The sequence below is a fragment of the Neomonachus schauinslandi genome, chromosome 15 (assembly GCF_002201575.2).
Source record: "Neomonachus schauinslandi chromosome 15, ASM220157v2, whole genome shotgun sequence".
Classification (NCBI taxonomy): domain Eukaryota; kingdom Metazoa; phylum Chordata; class Mammalia; order Carnivora; family Phocidae; genus Neomonachus; species Neomonachus schauinslandi.
The window spans coordinates 11,513,540-11,535,346 of record NC_058417.1 but is presented as its reverse complement, the minus strand read 5'-3'; the positions used below and the strand labels follow the sequence as shown (position 1 = coordinate 11,535,346).

General features: G+C 53.6%; 1 protein-coding gene across 9 annotated transcripts in view; it reads right to left on the bottom strand.

Annotated features, from left to right (window-relative positions):
• The window catches only part of TOM1L2 (target of myb1 like 2 membrane trafficking protein), a 120,213-nt gene that overhangs the window by 18,614 nt on the left and 79,792 nt on the right, over positions 1 to 21,807 (bottom strand). For 4 of the 9 annotated variants that reach the window (XM_044921468.1, XM_021694640.2, XM_021694641.2 and 1 more), the window contains 4 exons: positions 16,278 to 16,412; positions 14,466 to 14,624; positions 11,530 to 11,646; positions 2,220 to 2,353 (listed from right to left, as the gene is read on the bottom strand). In XM_044921468.1, the coding sequence (XP_044777403.1) occupies positions 2,220 to 2,353; positions 11,530 to 11,646; positions 14,466 to 14,624; positions 16,278 to 16,412 (545 nt within the window). The remainder of the gene's footprint in view (positions 1 to 2,219; positions 2,354 to 11,529; positions 11,647 to 14,465; positions 14,625 to 16,277; positions 16,413 to 21,807) is intronic. The other 5 variants (XM_044921471.1, XM_044921473.1, XM_044921474.1 and 2 more) reach the window with 3 other exon arrangements.

Sequence of the window (21,807 nt, the reverse complement as noted above, 5' to 3'; positions counted from 1 at the left end):
AAGGGAAAGCAGAGTGAGGAGGGACGACGCGGTATAGTGATGCTCACTGGTCCTGTGAAGAGCTCCTGGGGACCAAGGGCCCTGTGAGGCCAGTGGACACCGAGACTCCAGGAAAAGGAAACCAATTGGGGCCATTTGGGGGACATGGGAGGTGGGTCTCCCTCTACCCCCCAACTTTACCGTGCCTTCCTCTGGAGGATCAGCCTCCAGGCTCACCCACGAGCACATGAAGCGGGGGAGGAAGGTGTTGTTTGGCACATCCCATCATAAGGAGGTCATTATAAGCATTCCCAGCTGTCCCCTCATGCTCTGGGCCCAGAGGGCTCCTTTTGCTCCTTGGGCGGGGCGGGGCTGGGCCAACCACTTGACCTGGGAGAGGCTCAGATACCGATTTCCAAAGCCAGGCAAGAAGTGTAGCCCCCTCCCTGTTTCATAGAGCTGTGCTAGGCATGATTAGCCTGTCACTAAGATGCCCTCAGCTCAATGTGCTGGAGGAGAGGGCCTGGGACACACACAGGGTAGATACCTAGAAGAGGAAGACAGGCACAGGCCCTTGGCCTGGCCCAAAGGCTCCCCAGTAGCTGCGCATGGGACCTGGCTAGGAGCAACCACAGACAGCCTCTCCTGTCCCATACCCACCAGGTGGGGAATACAAGAGCAATTGTGAGGCACCTGTGTGGGCTGCCCTTGCATTTAAAAGTTCCAAGACGCTGTGGGCAAAGAGGTAGCTAAGAGACCCTCTGCAGCTAGAGGCTGGAGAAACCAGCCTTTACTGAGATCTACTCAGCTCAGCGCCTGGTAAGTAGGGATCCCCAGGAGGGACAATCCGGTTAGGCGATGTGTGTCCACTGTGGTTTCAAGAGAGACTTGTGGGTTTTTATGAACCATGGCCCATAAGGAGGAGGAGAATGTTAATACATCTGAAAAGTTTCTAATCCTGGAGTACCTTTCTCACACCATCTTGGAGGGACAATTGGTCTTATCAATAGCACTAAAGCCAGAATGGCACCTCAGGGCTTTGTCTCTGAATTTGTGGTCAGGCCAGTATGGCAGACTCAGGGGAAAATGCTCACATTAGCCCCTATCTTCCTATCCCAGGAAGGGCTGAAACGGGTTTGAGGTGAAAAGGCCAAGCCCATTTAAAGTAGAGAAACTAGAACCACAAGGCAAAACCAAGGGGTCTCGAGCTGGGAGTCGAGGCACCCCAGATCTGCTTCTAATCTCCAAAGGACACACGGGGCCCCTGGGTGGCCCCACATTCTTACTGCAGAGGTTTCTTTGTCTGTCGGATAGACCCAGGACCACCCATCCCTACTAAGACAAGGCCCAGGGTCGTGATACCCACGGCAAAATCTCCCTCTAAGCCCCCTGTCACACTGATCCTAAATGATGCCAGATCATCACACTGTGAGTCAGCGCAGGGACCAGGGCCCCAAGTCTCCGAGGGCGGAAGGCCTCAGACTTGGGAGAAGGTTGGCCTGGTCAAGGTGCTTTCTGGTGCCTTTGCTGGGAGAAGCCTGAGCCACACATGCCCGAATGATGCTCTGGGAACCGTGCCTGCCACTACCTCCTATTGGCAACTCCTTCCCCAGGGGAGGCTTTGGAAAAGGAAAAGAATTTTCAAGCTGGTTACCTCAAATCCAAAAATGCTTTGGCTGCAGAAAGAACTCAAATGAACGTGTGTGCGTGTGTGTGTGTGTGTGCGTGTGCGCGTGTGCGTGTGTTTCCCTAAACAGCAGCAGCATCCGGCACTTACACCCTGCCTTCTTTGGAATACTCTAGACACACTGACATTTGCAAAGCGAGGGAAAAATCTTTTTCTTTCTTTAAAGATGGCAAAGAGGAAATCTTTTTTCCTTAGTAGAGATTTTTCCCCCCTTTAATCCTTTTCAAACTCAAAGGATCTTCAAAGGAGCAGGTGCAAGCTCCCGGGCCCCAAGGCCTCGGCCCTCCCCTCATGGGCCCCGGGGGGCGGTTAGTGGGGAAGGCAGGGCAGCCTGAGGCTTGCAAAGGGCAGAGCCTAATTCTGCCCGTCACTTTCCTGCTGCTCCGTTCCCAGGAGAACAAGAAGCATTTTCCCTGTCAGCCGGGAACAAATTAGCATCTCTGATGAGCATTTTCCAACCCTACACTCCCTCTCCCTCTCCACATTGTTTGGGAGAGAAATCCCTCCGTTGGCAACAGTCTCTGGGAGGGATGACAATGGACCCCGGCCCCACCTCTCGTAGCGGAGGAAGACATTGTTGAGGTCATCGTTGACGTGAAGCAGCTCCTCAGTGACCTCCTCGTTGGACACGCGGGAGATGAGCTCCACGATGCGCTGTTGCATGGCCCGGCAGGTCCTGTTCAGCTCCTAGGGAACACACACACCTCTGGCTAGCCTGCTGGGGACGATGCGTGTCCCATTCTACCTCCTCGGGCAAAATGTGAGTCAATTCTTAAAAGTCACCAAAGGAGTGCACGCTTGTCCGAGAAAGCCGGCCACGGGTGGGATGCAAAGTGGAGGGCCCCTCTCTATCTCCTGCTGCCCCAGAAGAAGGAAGCTCTTTTTCAATGGACAGACAAGGGTCCATAGCTCTGTACTCTTGTATGTACATCGGCACGTGTTTGTACAGAGCGTCCTTTACGTCTAAGAATGTGATCCTTTGCACCTTGCTTTTTCTCTTCAACAAAATACTCTCGACAACCTCTCCCCGTCGCTTTCATACGGCCAGCCCCACCTGTGTGTGTGTGTATCATGAAGCATCTCCCCGTGCTTCCACTGCCTTAAGGCCTCTTTCTGGCCAACCCAAACAGTGCAGCAAGGACCATTCATACACACACAGGCTCCTACATTTGTGCCAGTACTTCCATAGGACAAGCTTCTAGAAGTGGAATTTCTGGGTGAAAGGGTATACAGTCACTTAGAATACGGACTGGTAATTGCAGAAGACCCTCCAAAAAGATGAGACCAGGTCATTTATGCTCCCAGCAACAGCAGGAGTGTATTTTATGACTGTATTAGGTACATTTCGGTGGCACGTGTGATATCTCGCTGAGGTCTGAGAAGCTCAGCAAGCTCTTGACATGTCTTCCAGGCTGGCCAAAGAGGACTCCAATGAACCCCCAGTCACCACTGGAGCCCGCTCTACCCTTGGAAGGACAGTCCCCCTGAAGACAGACCCTTACCACTTTCTGGCCTGGCTTCCACAGGCTTTCCCTGCCCTACACTGCGCCACACACGGGGAAAAGGCCCAGTAATCATCTGCTGAGTCGAACACAGATGTGGCCAAACATAAAGCAGGGAATCCCAGGGCTCAGCAGTGCCCTGCAACACTGCGCTCAGCACACAGGGGCCTTACTGCTGGGCCCCTTATCTGCCTCCTCTCTCTATACCGAAGCTCCTTGAGGGCAGGGCTGGCATCTCTTGGCCCCATTTCTCCAGCATCCATGACCAACACACAGGAGCTACTCCCTAAATGCTTTGGAGAGAATTAATTAATGAAGGCAAGTTGCATTCCTTCCATCCACACCTAGTCCAAGGTCTCTAAATAGTGTTCCCTTACACACACACACCCCCTTCACCACTGGACGACAATGAGTGTCCTGGGTCTGATCCTGTGGGACAGACCTGCCAATCACAGAATAAGCAGATCATGACCAGCCGGCCACCAGGTCTGGAAACTGCTTCTGCCATCACCCCTCCCCTGGCTGCTCAGCCTGTGGGGGCTCCTTCCCCAAGAGTAGGGGCAGCTGAGAAAAGAGGCCCAACCCACATGGGTCATCCCACAATCACCCCACTATAGCTGTAGTTGTCAAGACAGAAGGTTTCTAGATTTAGGCAGCTGGGTACAAAATAGTCTGGTGTTCACCGGAAGAAAAAAAAAAAAAAAGCTTCACTGGAGAGCCTCTGGATTGCTGGGCCCCATCTGGCTGGTTATGGAAACACTGCCTTTGTCTTCGTTCTACCCTGTTGCTGGCCCTCTGTACAACCAGAATGCTGCTGTCAGTCTCTCTTGGTCATAGGGCCAGCAAGCCCAGCATCTGGACCTTCCAGTTTTTTCTATGAAGACAATCCCACTCTTGGTTCTCCTAAGACTCCCATTCTAGGTTTGGGAGAAGGCAGAGTGATCCTGGAACTAAGGGGCTGTCAGCAAATCACCGGGGATTCACAACTCCTCTCTCCCAACCCCTGACCTGGTGCTTCAGGGACCAGCTGCGCCCGGGGAGTAGCATTCCCACCAGCAGGTGATGCAGAGGGGTGGAGGTCAGAAGCAAGCTGAGGCTGGAGGAGGAAGGATGGGGACACCTCGACTCTATGGCGCTCTGATCCCTTGGTCTGTGCAGACCACCTGCTCCCCATCACCGTCCTCACTCAGGACCTACACCAGCTTAGCCTTCTTGCTGGCCCTCTCTCCACTCAGAGGAATGGGCAATTCTCCTTCACCTATAATCGAATTTTCCCTCTCCAGGATTCGTCCCAGACCCCAGTGACCCAGCAGTAAGCATTTTTAAACATACATGCATGTGTTAGAGTAACAAGAGGCAAATACTGAAAATTAATCGCACAGGACATCATATCCAGGAAAGAGTGAAATGCCACGAAATGTCCACTCTCCACCACTGTGAACGGCTCCTAGATCCCCTGGCCAGCCATAAGAGGGGCACTCGGGAAGCGGCCTGGGACTTGGAGCCTGGCCGGAACTCAGTGATGGGTTGCCACAATCCCAGCCATGGGTGCTGGTACACACCCACAGGTCAAATCCAGTCACTGCTGGGACAGTCACAGTACACAGGAAAGCCAAGGGCCCAGCGGAAACCCTAATTACAGAAACAAAGTGCGCTCACAAGCGAGGGCTAAGACGAAAACCAAAAAACAAAACAAAAGCCCACACAAATCAACTTCTGAAAAAAGCAATCACATTAGATCACGAGAAGGATTCCAACAGCCAGGACTGAAGTCAACAACGTAAATAACTGTATTTATGATATATCGTTAGAGTGCAGGGAGCACCCGCTTAGGGCCCATAAGGGAGCATGGATTCAGATTCACTTTAAAAGACCAGCCCCCATTAACCAAAAGAAAAAAGACATTCTTGGGCAGCAGATCTTCCCTAGCGCTTTGGAAGACATGCTGGAGACCAGCCAAAGTTCGTGGGGACGGAAAAGAGGGAAAGACAGAGCCTGGGGACACAGGCGGCAGGGTGGCAGACAGAGGAAAGAGGCGCAGTGCCTGGATCCCTTCCTGGATGTGTATGTGCCTCGTAGAGAGGAGACCAGCACTCAAGGTGTCCGCAAAAAAATCTCTGATGAGCAAAAGGATCTTGAGCCCCAACTACAGGCCCACTCCCTCCAGCAAAGGCAGCCCCCACTCCCACCCCCAGGCAGGCCCAGGACAGGGAAGAGGTCAGTGACTTCCTATCCTAACTGCAGGCCAATTCCAAACGGAAAGAGGTCCTAGGCCACCCTGGCAGAAGCTGGCGGCATCACCTCCCAGAGGCACGGGACTTCTCCGAACACACGTCAGACTTTCTAGAATAGCAGACGGCCTCAGGCACTAGCCCTCACTGCTCAGAGGCCCCTGAGAAGGCAGCCCTCTGCTTGCCATGTTCCTCTCCTCCTTTTCCATCAAACAAATTCCTACTCATCCTTCAAGGCCCCAGAATGTTTCCCCACCCCAACGCTTAGTCACAAAATTTTCAATGTAGAGAAAAGATTTTAAAGTGTTATAGTAGACCCCATATACCCAACCCCTAGATTCTACCTGCCATTAACATTTTACAATTCCAGCTTACCATTTGTCTACCCAGCTACCCATTTCCCTATCCGCCCAGAATGTTTCCTGGGGATTCTCCCCAACCCCTACCTCCTCAAGACTGGACATACCTCTGCTTGGCGCTGCTGCCCCATGTCGTGACAGGTCCTCCAGCAGTGCCTCTGGCTCGTGTGTATCTCCAATAAATGAGCAAGAGCCCTTACCCCCACCCCAATCAGTGGAAGCCTGGGAACAAACAGCAGGCCTCAAGGATGGTCCACCAGAGTCAAAGGAGAACCAAACCAGATCGTTCAAAAGACTGCAGAGTGTGTCTCAGAAACATGGCTCCAAACATCCAAAGCACCCGAACCACTAGACAGAAAAGGGCAGGGTTGGATTCAGTCTCCCCCAGTGGAGCCCAGGGCCTCCTGGGTGCTGGGAACCAAGTGGCAGGTAGCAAGCAGCCATGTCCAGGTCTGCTCTCCAGGCCTCCAGCACCCTCTGGGCCTGTTTCTCCCCGGGTAGGAAAGGGGGTTGGAGAAGTGGTAAAGCTCTGCAGAGGGCCACTGAGGGGCCTCCATGGCATGGGGTTTGGGACACCCCACCCCATGGCTCTGCTTTTATCTCTTTGAAACATTACAGTTCTCTGTGGAATTTTAATTGTGGAGAAAAGGGTCCCCCTACTTTAGAGAAATGTTTGGAAAGTGCTAGATGATTTCTGAGACCTCTACTAGCTCTAACATTATGACTTCAGCTTGCAGGAACAATGAGACCCAAGGGCACACAATGTGGTGATCTCATGGACTGTAAGCCCCAGAACATCTGCTTTGCCCTTTGTACTTGCCTCCTCGTTCCCCACAGCCTTCAGCTGGGGCGCTGGGAGAGACAGCCCCTGACCCCATGGACAGAGCCTCGAATGCTCTGATCCCAGAGGGGCACCCAGGAGCCTTTCAAAGAGCTTTCATAAACTGGACCAAAGAATCTGGCCTGGAGCTTCCAAATCAAGGATGTCCTGGGGTCTCTGCAGAAAGTTTTATTATCTCTTTCCTTCAAGCTTTTAAGTTACCATCTTCTCCTTCATCTTCTTTTTTTTAAGATTTTATTTTAAATAATCTCTACACCCAACATGGGGCTTGAACTTACAACCCCAAGATCAAGAGTCACACCCTCCATTGAATGAGCCAGCCAGGCGCCCCTATGTCATCATCTTAAAAAAAAAAAAAAAAAATTTAAACAGTGAGAAAAAAGACAAAGGGATTGAAGGGGGGAGGAGAAGCAGCGTGTTGAGATTTCTGCCACCAAACACCAGCTGGCCGCCTGCAAGACCTCGGTGGGGTCACCAGCAGCCAGACTCATGGCAGATGCAGTTGGGAGACCTTCCACTGCCTATGTCCCCCTCTAAAGCAGCCACACAGCCTGACTTTCTTCTGATCCTAAGTCACAAGAGCATGCAGTTTGCCCCGGTCGTCCTTCCCACCATGCAACAGCCAGGACAGGCATGTCCTACATGAGGAAGATTTCGGCTTCGGCCTCCTCCTATGTCCGGTTCTCAACAGAGGGGGTGAACAGCTGGTCAGTGTTCTTTGTGCAAAAGCCCTCCATCTATCAGAACATATTAAAATAGCCTCTTTCTGTCTAATTAATCCCAATGCCTTTATCTTTTCTTCAAGGGACATTCTCATCCCCACCTCGCAAAACAGTCTTTTAATCATCTTTATGGGTTTCCTCTGAACCTTCTCCAAGTTCTAAGGAACACAGAATAAGGTCCTGAAGATCCGCTTTCTATAGCGGCAAAGGGGGGGCGGGGAGAAGAAGAAGAAACTCTTTGTTGAAGAGAAGGGGGAATAATGAAGCTAAACGTGGAGAATAAACTAGATCTCTCTAGAGAAAATGGTCCTGGACATCCCGGTTTTTGTTGAAACGAGATGCAAGCAGCAAGAGGGGATATACCATCTGCTACTTGAAGAAACAATGTGGAAGAGAGCTTCTTTTACTACCTGATGGATGGCCATGCAGGAATGCCCAATTTGGGCATCACTGGATTAATTAAAAGTTATTATTATTTGAAGACAAAGCTCAAGAGGCTAATTTGGGAGAGACGGAGAGTACCGGATGACAGCCTCAGAATCTTTAAAGATTTCCAAAACCGGACTCCCAGGCGGCAGCTAAGGACGTGAACTTCAGGAGACGGCAATGCAGTCTCAAATATCAGGCCTGAACCCAAGAGCCCACACATAGGGTAGGGAAGATACGGCTTACCAGCTCTGTGAGAGAGATGGAAGATTTTAGGTTGATGGAAGCTCTCAATTTTATAGGCTCCTGCTGAGAACTGCCAGCTCATCTACAAGGTGGGCTGCCAATAGGCACATCTGTACCGCACAGGCCGGGCCATGGCAGGGCTCATGGCAGTCTTCAAATATTTAAGGACCTACATTGTGAAAGAGGACTTTGTTTTGTTCTGTGGTTAAAGCAGACAGACCAGGGTAGCATTGTAAGGAGACAGACTTTAGCCTGCCGTAGAGAAGGATGTACTAACAACAATCACAGGAGCTCTGACTTATGATGAGTTCCCTGTGCTTGGCACTGTGCTGGCCACCTCAAACGGACAATTTTTGAAAGATTTTATTTATTTGGGGGGCGGAGAGCAAGAGCAGGGGGAGGGGCGGAGGGAGAGGGAGAGAGGGAATTTCAAGCAGACTCCGAGCTGAGTGTGGGGGCCCGATGCGGGGCTCTATCTCATGAACCTGTGTCGAAATCAAGAGCTGGATGCTAGGCACACCTGGGTAGCTCAGTTGGTTAGGCGGCTACCTTTTGGCTCAGGTCATGATCTCAGTGTCCTGGGATCGAGCCCCACATCAGGCTCCCTGCTCAGCAGGGAGTCTGCTTCTCCCTCTCCCTCTGTGCTCTCTTGCTCTCAGTCTCTCAAGTAAATAAATAAAATCTTAAAAAAAAAAAGAGTTGGACACTTAACTGACTGGACCATGCAGGCACCCCTCAAATGGACGATTTCTATCCTTCCAAGATGAGCGTGATCACTCCAGGCTCTACCCAGTATCGTCCAGCCTGTCAGTGGTTGGGACGTGAACCCAGTGGTTCTTTCTGCCCTCCTGTGGTGCTTCCCAAAGTCTGACCAGGACGTGCATTTGGAAACAGAAGTGTTTCCGTGGGCTCCCACAAACAGCCTGTCTCGTCAAGAAAATGCTAAGAAAAATGAGGTGGGCACTAATCTGAGCACATGGGTGGAGCTGGACTAGTTGCCTAGAAGGTCTGTCCCAGCTCAGGGAGTGGAGGGTTCCGCCCCGGCACAGTGTTCCCTCTGGGCACCCTGCCTCAGTTTTCCTCAGGGTCTCTAGCTAAGCTGCCGGCACAGCATAAGGAGTGGCCTCAGTCTCCCTTCAGGGAGACAGGAAGCAATTCGGGACATTACCGCCCATGACTGCAGTCCGCCGCACCAGTGCATCCTGGGGCTGACACCTCCAATTTCCTCTCTTTGCATTTCCTCTGCCTCCTACCCAGCAATTTACACTCGAGTCGGGAGCAGCTTCTGTTGGCGTGAACATTTGGGTTGGTGACAAATGGGTTTATTTCCACGGCCCCCGCCAGCACTGTGAGCTCTGGACAGCTTCTACCCTGAGCAATCTGGCTGCCCTCCAGCTCAACTGAGGGGTCCTCAGGGCACATTCTGATCCCATCATTTCCCAAGCAGCTGGTGTCATTTTCCCATGTGGGAAATGGGCTGTTTGGGGTGGCCCCAGCCCTTGGGAGCCCCTGCCCAGCCGGCCTCCGACTGCCCAGGGAAGAAGAGGAGGGGAGATGTCAGGGATGACTGAGGAGCGAGGCCAGGAGCCAGGAGAGTGTGGCTGTTCACACAGAGCTGCCTGACTCCTGAATCTCCCGTGCTGAAAGGCCAGCTTCCCACTGGCACCCAGAACCATTCTTTCTCTGTTTGATTTATAAGATAGCAGGGAGGGCTGGTAGGCTTGGAGTTGGAACAAAACAGGGAAGGAAAACGTCATGGGAAGCAACCTATTTTTGAAAACTGTGAGCTGACGCCAGGAGATTAGGTTCTGTTTGTCTTGGCTGATGGGCTTGTTTAAACACACACACACACACACACGCACGCGCACACATGCACACGCACACGCACAGAGTATGCTTGCTGTCTGGGTCTGCTCTGGCTGTCTGGAAGCATGTTGGCTTTGTTCAGCCCACCCCCTGCTGCCAGGAGCTCAACTCTGTCCACTGCAAACCCCCTGTCAGCAGGAATTCTGATGCTGACACAGCACAAAGCTGCCTCAAGAGGCCCTCGCAGTTTCTGGACTGTTTCTGGACTGATCTCAGATTCCTCTGTAGCAGCTAATGCCTGGAAGAACTCCCCCTACAGGCTGGGAATGGAGGTCAATGGTGCATTAACGGGACACTGGGTCCCCTAGCGTGTGGCACATGGACAGCTGGCCCCTGCTGAACGAAGGCAAACCTAGCTGGGCTGCAGGTGTCAGGAGCGAGGTCTGGGAGAGGCCACTCGGGGCTCCTCGTTAGGGCTGGGTGAGGGTACTCGGCTCGGCTTTAAGAGCAACCTGATATCACGGCTTCATGGAGATGACCTGTTTCTGGTCGGCCTCCCTGCACCAGGCTGGGCGCTCCTCCAGAGCAGAGACCACGCTCCACACACCTCTGCTTTGCTCTGCGTCCGGCCCAGAGCAGGTATGCACCCACCCTCAGCTGCTTGGGAGCTGACGGCTTCAGGGGAGGAAGAGGGCACGACAAGAAGCGGCCCGGGAGCAGGCACAGTCACTTTGGCTCGGGGCACTGCGGACTGGCGGGGCTACCCGAGCCGGGCCTTCAGACACTGCGAGTGTGTGCCAACAGCGGGGTGGGAGGGATGGCACTCGGAGGGGGGAGCAAGACTGACGACTCTGAGTGCCAGACAAGAAGATCTGGCACTTGCAGCTTAGAGAATCCTTTCTCCCCACCTCCAGAAGGTCACTGCTTCTGAGGGCAGCACAGATGCCACTTGGTACAAATGCCAGAGTCGTCGGAGACGGGTGTGGCCGAGAGCTGGCTGCTAGCTCTGGCTGGCCAGGATCCCTGACACTAGTCTGAGAGCAGCCCCGGGTGCCAGCCCTGCTCCCGGACCCCTTTCTGCCGTGCCCCCCAATCTGCAGGGCGGCTAAGGGGGCGTGGAGGCCAGTTAGCAACAGATGCTCACAAACCATCAGGTGGCCAACCCCAGCCTGGAATCCTCAGTGTTCAGGAAAAGAAAGGAAGCTTCTACCTCATCTCAGTCTCAGGACTGGCTCAGGGGGCAAAGTGTGGCTAGAAGGGCTCCTGCGTGCGGGGAAGGTTGAAGAGGGCCTGTCACAAGTGTTCATGACATAATGTTGAGGAAACAAAGCGACACACAACATTGTACACACAATAGGATCTCAATTACATCTGAAATGAAAACAAACACGGAAAAAAAGTCTGAAAGAAAAAGCATCAGAACATTGACAGTGGTTATTTGTGGGTGCTGGAATCAAAGAAAATGAGTATTTTCTTCTTTATACTTCCTTTTTTCTTTTGATGGGCATGCGTTCTGTAATCGGCATTTTATAATCAGGAAAAAAAAGTCACTAAGGAAAATAAGAGAGCCTGGTACTGGCTTCTGATCGGTCCCAGGAAGCATGAGGCTGAGGAAAAGCCTACAGGGACTCAGTCCCTTCCCACAACAGTCCCCCTGGGCCCTGATCCTGCCTCACTGCTGGATGCCCAGGGCCACAGCTTCCACAAGATGAGGCCCTCCCTGCTCTCACCTGCAGCAATTCCAGATCGGACGAATCCTCCTGCCCGGGGACCATTTCTGTTAGCATCTCCGACATGACTTTTGTGTTGCCTCGAACAACATCCAGTTCACTCCGAAGCCTGGCAATCTGTTGGGCCAGGGGGGTGGGAGTAGGGAGGAAAGCAGGAAGCAGAGGTCAGTCAAGCTGCACCTGTCCAGTGACAGTCCCCTTCACCATGACATCTAGGTCACACCTCTGAATGTGCTCGGCATTCGAAGGCTTCTTGTCTCACTCTGGTCTGTACGTGAGGGTAAGGGAGACACCTGAATGGGGCCGCGAGGCCACCCCACAAGGGCCCTGTTTCCCAAGAGTTTGTCATGGGTGACTGCCGGGAAAGAGCGCTGCGTCTGGCGCGGACGGAGCTGGTGTGCAGCTCAGCCCTCCCACCGCAGAAGCCTGAGTGGGAAGTTCATCTCTCAGGCCTCTGTCCCTACTCTTTCAAGTGAAAGTGGTAGAGCATGTGACTGATCCCCAAGGGCCCTCATCGTTATAGATGCTGGCCCCAGGGGTTTACAATCGAAGCATTTTGGTCCTCCGAGGAGCTGGCCAGTTCAGCTGCACTTTTCTGGTGTGGCAAGAATGAGGGAAAGGGACCAAGAGAAGACTCGGGGGGAGACCCCCTCCCACCCCGGCTCCCTACCTGCCCATCCAACAGAGCTCCCCAAAGCCTGAGCCATCTTTCCTCCAGTAGGGACACCATAAGGGACAGACCTGAACCTGTCTGAGCCTCAGTCTCCTCACCTATGGAGAGGGGAAAACACTGCCCACTGCTGCTAGGAATGACTGAAGTGAAGACCCAGTGCAGGGCTGGTACCCATGCACCCAGTACCGACCCGATCCCTTTCCTACTACAATAACCAGAACGCTGGATTTTGCTACGGCTCTCAACTGCAATTTGACCTAGCTCAAATGACACCTTCTGTCCTCCCTGAAGCCTTTACTGACTCTCCCCTGCCCCTCTCCCTGAGGCAGAACCAGCCAGCCCCCCTTCTACAGCAGGCCCCGCTCTGCCCCCCACCCCATTGCTGATCTCCTGGGGGCAGGGACTCTGCTGAGTGGAGGTCAGTACTCTCAGCACAGGAAAAGGGACGGGGGCCTCAATAAATGTGTACTGGATGGACAGATGGACAATGGTCAATGAGGACACTGGCCTAGGTCCCAAGAGGCTCTTCTCCTCTCTGGTTCTGCCTGGTGGGTGAATTCCTCCGGAGTCTTAGCCACAACAGGTTTCTGGCCCTGGAAGCTCAGGAATGCAACAGACACCACATGGGCTCAGAAGCCCTTGGGGTCCCTCTAGGCCAGGCTGGGTTCCTGCCGGCTCTGCGTCCATTTTCCCCCAGGGGCAGGACCCATGCCTTCTCGCCCATTCTAGACCCTCCTCCAGACTGTCCTGGCTGCAATGGGAAGGCTCTTCCCAAACTCCCACGGAACTGACAAGGAGTCAGTGGAAGGTCTCAGTGGGACCATCCAACTCCAAACATGTCAGACTCCCCTTTGAGCAGTAAGTGGCCCAGTTCTGCCGCTGGAAGCAGAGCCCACAGCTGCCGGAGACTTTCTGCCCCGGGGGCTTGAGTGATGACCACAAGGCCTCTCCAGCTGCCTGCCAAGTCCACGATGACTCCATGGGGTCGGAGGACGGACTACCACCCTGTTCTACTGGCCCAGCTGGGTTATATGACCTGACTGAAGCCACACAGTGAGTGGCGGAGTGGGGACTCAAGGCCAGGCCCGTCTGACCTCTGGCTCTCCTCCTCCCGCTCACCTCCTCAGGGCCAGCAGAGAACAAAACGTGAGTGGCCCTGGCACGACGTTTCGGTTAACCACACCTCATCGATTGACCCCTCTGTTTATTTTTTATTTTTTAAAGATTTTATTTATTTATTTGAGACAGAATGAGAGAGAGAGAGCACATGAGAGGGGGGAGGGTCAGAGGGAGAAGCAGGCTCCCCGCCGAGCAGGGGGCCCGATGCGGGACTCGATCCCAGGACTCCAGGATCACGACCTGAGCCGAAGGCAGTCGCTTAACCGACTGAGCCACCCAGGCGCCCCTTGACCCCTCTGTTTAAATGAGTTTCCATAATAATGACGCTGTCACAAATATTAAATAAGGACTTAAAAAATATAAACACTGGAAGAGAGTTTCGGTTTCCCCCCCCCCCGCCAAGTCTGATCAATTCTCAAATTTTAACTAATGGACATTTTAGAGATTCATCTAAGTACTATTTTCTGCGACTCGTCTAAAAAAACTCCAGTTTGGCGTTAAAACGGCATTGGCCTCTCAGGAAATAACTCAGGGAAGGTGGGCAGTGTTTGGAATAAAGGCAGGAAGGGCGCTTCCTATGGGACTCCCTCATGCTGGCCTCCGCCTCCACGGGACCTCGCTGATCGCGTCCCCAGCCTCTGATGGCTGACGCTTCTTCCAAGATCAATCCAAACCTCTCTGTGTGACTCACAAGGCTGTTCACGACGCAACTCGGTATCTGTGCTTTGGCTCCCCCTCTGCCTCTCGGATCCTGCACCAATCCTCCAAAGCTTCCAGTTGCTGTTCCCGTGAATGCCCCGCTCCTCCGTGCCTCCGCCCCCCACTTTGTCCGATGAAGCCCCCCTCCAGCTTCAAGAGCCTCAGCAGCGTCAGCTCCCAGGGTGACCCTCCAGGCAGCGCTCATCTCTGGGCTCAACTCCTGGTTCCCGCTCCCACAACCACGCCACCACCCTGTCCGCCGGACTGTCTTTGCCCCCGTCTCCTCGCTACACGGTGAGCCCTCGGGAGAGGGCCTGGGCCCTTCCGTCTGTGGGCCGCCGCCACCTAGCACAGCGCCTGGTCAGGGAAGGCATCTGTATGTGTCCCAAAAGGGTGAACGAGGCCAGGCGGCCACCTTGCCTATGGCCCGGAAGTCTGCAAGTACCTGTTCTGAATTGGCCGTGATGGGGCCCGTCACACTCAGAGCCGGGGCCTGAGGAGCGGAGTAGGGAACAGGAGGAGGCGAGGAATAGGAGCTGGTACTCGTCCTCTGCTGCGACTGGGACCTGGGCATGGTTGCGGCTGGATCCACTTCGGGGACGCTCTGGCACAGCAACAACAAAGTCCTTGGTTCACCTGGGCTGCCTGTGTGGCCGGGCCTGGCACCTACCCCACCCCAGGGTGGCCCTTCCCGCCACAGCAGCCGGCAGGCAGGCAGGGGGCCCAGCTTTACTGCTGACTCTGAGGCTGGAGGAATCCCTCTGCCCCCTCCGCACCCAGGTTCTCCATCCATGCAGGGGGCTACCAACAGCTCCTCGCCGACACCAGAGCCGCTCAGGAAGGCAGCACTGAGGGCGCTCTGTGAGAGCTTTGGTCAGGGTTCCCATTATTAGGACCACCTCAGAAACTGAGTGGAGGGGGCCTGCTACGAAGTTTTGCTAATCACGGATCCCTATTTGGTACCAGAAGATGATGTTTTGGCCTTTACGAGGAGACTAATATAAATAGTAATTATGCAATTTACTGAATGTTCTTTGTAATTATAGGCACAACAACGTGGTTCTGTGTCATTATTAGAAGAATAAAACAGGTTACGTTTATTCCACAAAGCACAGTAGTGGTTTGGAGGGATCATAATGAGAATAACGCTTTGCAAAGTATAATTTCTTTTTTTTTTTTTTAAAGATTTTATTTATTTATTAGAGAGCGAGCAAGAGAGAAATAACATGAGAAGGGAGAGGGTCAGAGGGAGAGAAGCAGGCTCCCCGCTGAGCCGGGAGCCCGATGTGGGACTCGATCCCAGGACTCCGGGATCATGACCTGAGCCAAAGGCAGTCGCTTAACCAACTGAGCCACCCAAGAGCCCGCAAAGTATAATTTCTTATGCTTTCCCTTTGAGCATCTCAAATAGCCTCCTGAACATTAACTGTGATCCATGCAAAAGACCTGTACAGACGCTCTGGACTTCCTGACCCCATTTCAGAGATGGGCAGATGGGGGGCCAGCAAGGCAGAGTGTGCCGGGACAAGGTGCCTCTCCCAGATCCTGGAGCTGCCTGGCTCTCCCCCGGGACCAGGGGCTGATCCCCAGCCAGTAGAGGTACCAGCTTCCTGGGACGAACGGCATCCATTCAGGCGCACAGAGCTGCACCACGTTGTAAGAGCTTCCATGGCAGGCCCCTAAACAGGCCAACCCTCGGCTTTGAATCCCAAGGCTGGTGGAATTCAAGGGTGTCTGGATGGATGCTGAACAGTTGTAGCTCAAAATAAAATTTCAATCTATCTGAAATGTACAGTCTGAAAAAAACAAAAGCCGCCCTTTGCCCCACGATCAGTGACGTCATCAGCTCCCCCACATTGCCAACACTGAGGCGCCTCAGTGTTCTCCCAGGGAGATGCCAGTATCCGCACACCAGATTCCCGGGGCCTCTGAAAAGTAGGTGTTAGTGGCCCTCACGGGATGGATGGCTCCGCCCAAGCAGCCATTTCCACGAAAATGTAGGAACTGATCCCTCTATTATATCCTTTCACAGTCAGATGAAAATGTGGTGGGGGGGAAGATCACTGCTGCCACTGAATCACCAGTCAACCAGCTGTCTCACTCCTGCTTTCTCCTTGTTATTAAAAAGAAATGCCCTCAAGCTTTAAGAAAGCGTGATGACAAGCTGAATAATTCAAAGGCAGCAACAGAAGGGTGGTGGCAGTGACTGGCCCGTTCTGCAATAGGTCTTTCTAGAAAATGCCAGCTGGAAGCTTACCCGCTGTGGTGTGTGGATGGGAGACAGAGCGTCCAAGTCTGCCATGGGAAATTCGACCCCCTTCCTCTTCAGTTCCTCGTATATATGCACCACGCCAGTGAGGTCAGGGCTGCTTCGAAAGGCATCCGCCCACGCCTGGGGGGAAAGAGAGGGCCTGTTAGGAAGCATTTCTCACCGAAGGCAGCCCAGGTGCCCTCGCAGAGGCGTATGCTCTCTGGCCAAACCCACTCTGTTCCTGTCCCCCCACCACCCCCAGGGCTGCCACGATGTGATGGGTGAAATGTGTGTTTTTAACGGTGCTGTTGAGCAGGAACAAAAACACAAAACTTAATTCAGCATGTAGTACTTCCTTGGAGAAGATGCAGAGAAATAACACCTAGGCACTGTGGCGCATCCTAAAACGCAGGCATTTCCCTCATCGCCAGGAAATCAATTCCTGGTGGCGCTCAGCCGAGGGGCGTGAAGACGCGGGCCCTGCTGCCACGCCTGCAGGACACCGCGGGGACCGCAGCGCCGCTCGGCTCTGTAGAGCTCTCGGGGGCGGAGGCAGGAGCCGTAGGCAAACTGAGCAGAAAGGAAAGGCGAAACTGATGTGTGACGGGAAATAAAGGCTAAAGTGGGTTCCTCAGTGGATCGGAGCGCTCGAAAGCGGAGACCGCCTAGCCCAGCCGGAGAGGCGACATGACGGTGGCCCAGGGGCGGGAGAGCCCGAGCCGCCCACAGTCTCAATGCACACCTGCCCACATGGCAAACGCCACCACAAAGCACACCCACTAGAGTGCCTTCGATGAAAACACCCCACACAGAGTTTGAAAAGAACACATATTTCAATAGACTCACTTTGCATTGATTCGTGAAACTCAAAAAAAATTTTTTTTTTTTTTTAAAGATTTTTTATTTATTTATCTGAGAGAGAGAATGGGAGATAGAGAGCATGAGAGGGGGAGGGTCAGAGGGAGAAGCAGACTCCCCGCCGAGCAGGGAGCCCGATGCGGGACTCGATCCCGGGACTCCGGGATCATGACCTGAGCCGAAGGCAGTCGCTTAACCAACTGAGCCACCCAGGCGCCCCTCAAAAAAATTTTTTAGATATTTTGTTCTTGGGACGCCTGGGTGGCTCAGTCGGTTAAGCATCTGCCTTCAGCTCAGGTCATGATCCCGGAGTCCTGGGATCGAGTCCCGCATGGGGCTCCCTGCTCAGTGGGAGCCTGCTTCTCCCTCGGCCTGCCACTCCCCCTGCTTGTGCTCTCACTCTCTCTCTCAGGAAATAAATAAATATTAAAAAAAAAAAAAGAAATAAAATATTTTGTTCTTTAGAAGTTACGAAAGAAAGAGAAAGGAAAGGAAAGGAAAGAATAGAATCTCCAAAGGGCTCCCCCGCCAAATGAAGCTCAGCTCTTCAGCACCGCCCTGTCCTGTCACCACATACATACCCAGAGGAGGAGGCACAGTCTCGCGCCCACGGTTCTGTTGCCAATTCTGCTGTTGTCACAAGCCTTTAAGTGCCTCCCTGGCTCTAGCGATGCGTTCCAACCAATCCTGAGGCAGCCATGGAAACTCTATCTCTAACCAACATACCCATTTGAAGTTAAAAGGTCAGTTTCCAAAAAGCCTCGCTCATTCCGACTGATGGGTCTCACCACAAACATTACTGTCAGCTGGCCTTCCTTGATCCACTTATTTGGTCTGCACACTCGGGGATTTAGTGCCCGCTGGAGGACGGCCCCTCTTGGCCAACACTTCCTTCTGGAGGCTGAGTAGGGCCCAAGGTGCCTGCGGAGGCCTGTCTGGAGCGCCAGCTGGACAGCCGTAGCACCGAGGCCTGCCCCCCTAGGGGGTGCCCCAGAGCCCTGTTCTCCACCAGCTGCTTTGGCTGCCACCACTGGACTCAAAATCCAGCTGAGTCCCGGGAGGCTAGCTTCAAAATGCAGCTAGCATGTTCGTTTAAGGTCTAAGACCAGGTTTACAGCCTGCTGTGGGAGGCTGGGGAGAAAAAAGCATGACCGTTCTTCCTGGTGCCACTTCCTGCCTCTATTTCTATGGGAGGACAAACCGCTCCAGGGGACCACTTTTCATTTATTTTGCTCTCCATCTCAGCCAGATCGGAGATAGGAAGAATGGAAATTAAAGAACCATCACTGTGCTCTCCAGGCAGTGGAGACTTCTCGGGGCACCTGCCCCGACAGCGAGCCAACAGGCCCCCCTTCTCTGGGACTGTGTCTTCTGTGGCCCCAGGAGGGGAATACACATCCTAAGTTGGGCCAGTCAGCTTCCCCTCCTCCCAGGAGCTTGGCCCTGAGCGTGGGGAGAGCTGGACTGCTCTCCTTGGGTAGGTGACACTGTCCTCTATAGATGTGGGCCCTGGGAGGCAGCGATGTGCCCCCTGGGGACCGGAGAGCAGAGACAACCTATGTGTTGGAAGGTGCAGCCAACAGAGGATTTGGAGGGTTTTCCTGATCCCTTCTTGTCCCTTCCTCCCCAGGTCCAGTCACACCCCAGGGTTCTGGGAAGCCCTGCCTGCTCATGACAAACTGCCCTCTTTGCCTAGGCAAAAGCTGGGATTGGCATTTGATACCTGTAGCCAAGCAGTCTTGGCTCATCTACTCCCTTCCCACCTGCTACTACTTCAACCCCTGTATGGGACACCCCTGTGTGGTGTGGGGTGAGCTGGCTGCTAATAGAGCATATGTTCATGGCAGCATTCTCTACCGATGCCAAACAGGGAGCAGGGCAAGGGGGCACCTTTAAAGGACAGTCGTAAGTGGAAACACGGAATTGGGATACATCCAGAGACGCTGGGCTTCTCGCATCTTCCTGGCACCATGCTCAAATACCTGTGCTCCTGTCTTCTTCCCCAATAGGTCATACCTGTGAAGGCACACATCGAGTCTCGCCCGTGCACAGAGAAGGCAGTCAGTCACCATTTGTCAAATTAGACTGACTTCAGACCTCACGGTTACTAAGCATCCTTATTGTTCTACTTGGGAGAACACAGGACGATGGCCAGTTAGGCTGTCCACGGGCTGAGGGGACCGTGACAAAGAAAGCAGGAGCCCCACTGGACAGCTGACCCAGCTGAGATTTCAGAATCTGCTCTAGGGGAGAGGTGGCAAAGCTCAGGAAGTCTGGTTCACTCCGGGTCGCCAACCTAAAGCCAGGGAGCCACAGCGGGAGTGCCAGCAGGCTGCCCTATATGAAAGCAAAGTGCTTTTCTGGCATATGTCTACAATGTTGGGGGCTGAAAGACCCAGAGGAAGGTCAATAGGGAGAGAAAAAAAAGAATTTCATGCTTTCATTTCCTTTGCTCCTTGGGATTATACACCAAACGCCAGACTGAGGCCTTATACTACCACAAACTGTATTGTACTTGTTTCTATATCCCTCAAGTTTTGACAAAGTTTTAAATCATCCAATTTCAGATCAATGAATGACTGCTGATTTAAATTGTGGGTTCCGTTCTCTGGCTTCTGCCATGTTCTGCTTCTGCTCCTGGACCAGACTGCCTAGTCCCAGTGACAGGGTCTCCAGAGAGCTGCCAGTCCACATGGAATGTGGCCAAAGGCCGGGCCACCACGTCTCTGACACCTTCCAAGAACACAACACCTCCAGCTCCTGCCCCCACCCCTACCAGCTCACTTTCTTCAGTGGAAAGAAAAACCTTCAGTGGAAAGAGGGTATTTTTAGATTCGATTGCTAGGAGGCAGGGGGTGGGGAGGCAAGGTAAGGGGGGGGAGGGGGGAGGGGGAGGGAGGCAGGAGAAGCATGATCACCATGAAGTTACCCTACCAGGATGGTATCATTTCTGTTCCTGAAAGCAACTGCAAGGGAAAGGCTGAGGGATGGCACAGAGTACAAGTGTCCTTCTTGTCTTCTGAACAAATGGGACTTCACATGAAAAAACAGAAAGGCACGCAGCCAAAGGCCAGCCAGGGACCAGGTGAGAAACAGAGCGGGGGCTGAAGGTGGCAGGCAGTTCAAAGGCTGCCCTGCTCTCAACATCTCTCCTCTCTTGCTGCCAGGGAGACCAGCTCCCCTCCCAAAGGGCAAACTCCTGTGGCGGGGAAGCCCACTGGGCCCTCACACCTAAGTCAGGTAACCACTTCCAACTGCCCTGCCTTACAGCTTACGCGCTGGGCTTGGGCTGGGGGAGATGGAGGGCAATCTGAAGGGCAGGGCCTCGGGTGCACACAAGCCTGAGGGGTATCTCTTTTGGGGGTCCCGGGGGAGATGGAGTGGCTACGGAGGGCTAGAGGACAGCCAGAGGATACAGATGCCTCAAGGAGAGACGGGACAGAATGTGGGAATGAGAGATAGGCATCCACGGATTCTCTTCAAAAATCCCCCTAGAGGGCTGCGGATGGCAAACGTGTGCTGGTGCAAATGGCCCCAGCGTGGCCAATCTCAGGCTGACAATGCCTGTGATCAGCATCCCAGGAAAGGAATTGGAAGGCATGGTGGGGGCCAGGAGAACATGTGAAGACAAGCACCCATTTCCCTACAGGCACAGGGAGACTCTCAGAAAAGCTGGTTTGGAGGGGCGCCTAGGTGGCTCAGTCGGTTAAGTGTCTGCCTTCGGCTCAGGTCACGATCCCGGGGTCCTGGGATCGAGCCCTGCATCGGGCTCCCTGCTCAGTGGGGAGTCTGCTTCTCCTTCTCCCTCTGCCTGTCGCTTCCCCTGCTCTCTCTCTGTCAAATAAATAAACAAGATCTTAAAAAAAAAAAGAAAGAAAGAAAGGAAAGCTGGTTTGGAGACAGGCCCCCTCCCTGCTTCCACCGTAGGGGAGCAATCAGAGGGACAATGGACTCAGGCTGATACCTGGTCATCAGAGCCTCGGGTCCCACCTCCACCAGGAGTTCCAACCATGCTTCCTGGGCTGGGGTGGGGAGCACTTCTCCGTCTAACCCCTTGGCCTTAAAAGCTTTTCAAGTGTTAATACGTTCAGAGTTTAGGGCAGCCCCTCAAATATCCCAAAGCCAGCTCAAGTCCTCCCTGGGTAGGCCCTGGCCCTCTATCATCTGCAAGCCTCTGTCTCTCCATAAAATCACCAGCTCCCCAGGGGCAGGGCTGGGATTGGCCCAGTTCCACTTCCTGGCAGCTGGGCTCCGAAGAGCACTTAGAAACGCCTGGATGGCGAGGATGGCGAAGAAGAAGCTGTCATGGCTCTGGCACCCACACATTTGACCGCACCACTTTTCGGTCTCACTGCGTTTCTACGATGGCCTGCTGCCTCCTCCCAGGCTGGCAAGAGGGCCGGGGATCCGCGGCCATTGCCCCCATCCCCACCCTTGTATCATGGTGGGAACAGAACCTGCCCTTCCTGGGGCGGGGGATATCAGACTCCCAGGGCGGACTGCCCAGTTCTTTCAAATATATTCAACAGGCAAATAAAGTCCTCTTCTTTCTCCAAAGAGTTAAGAACTGGTGGACGAGATGCAGTACGTCCACATACTCATCAGATGGGCTTTAGTGCGGATGCGTTGGTGAAAACGCTGTGCACCTAAAGCTCTCGGGTGCTGGTGGGAAGGAACA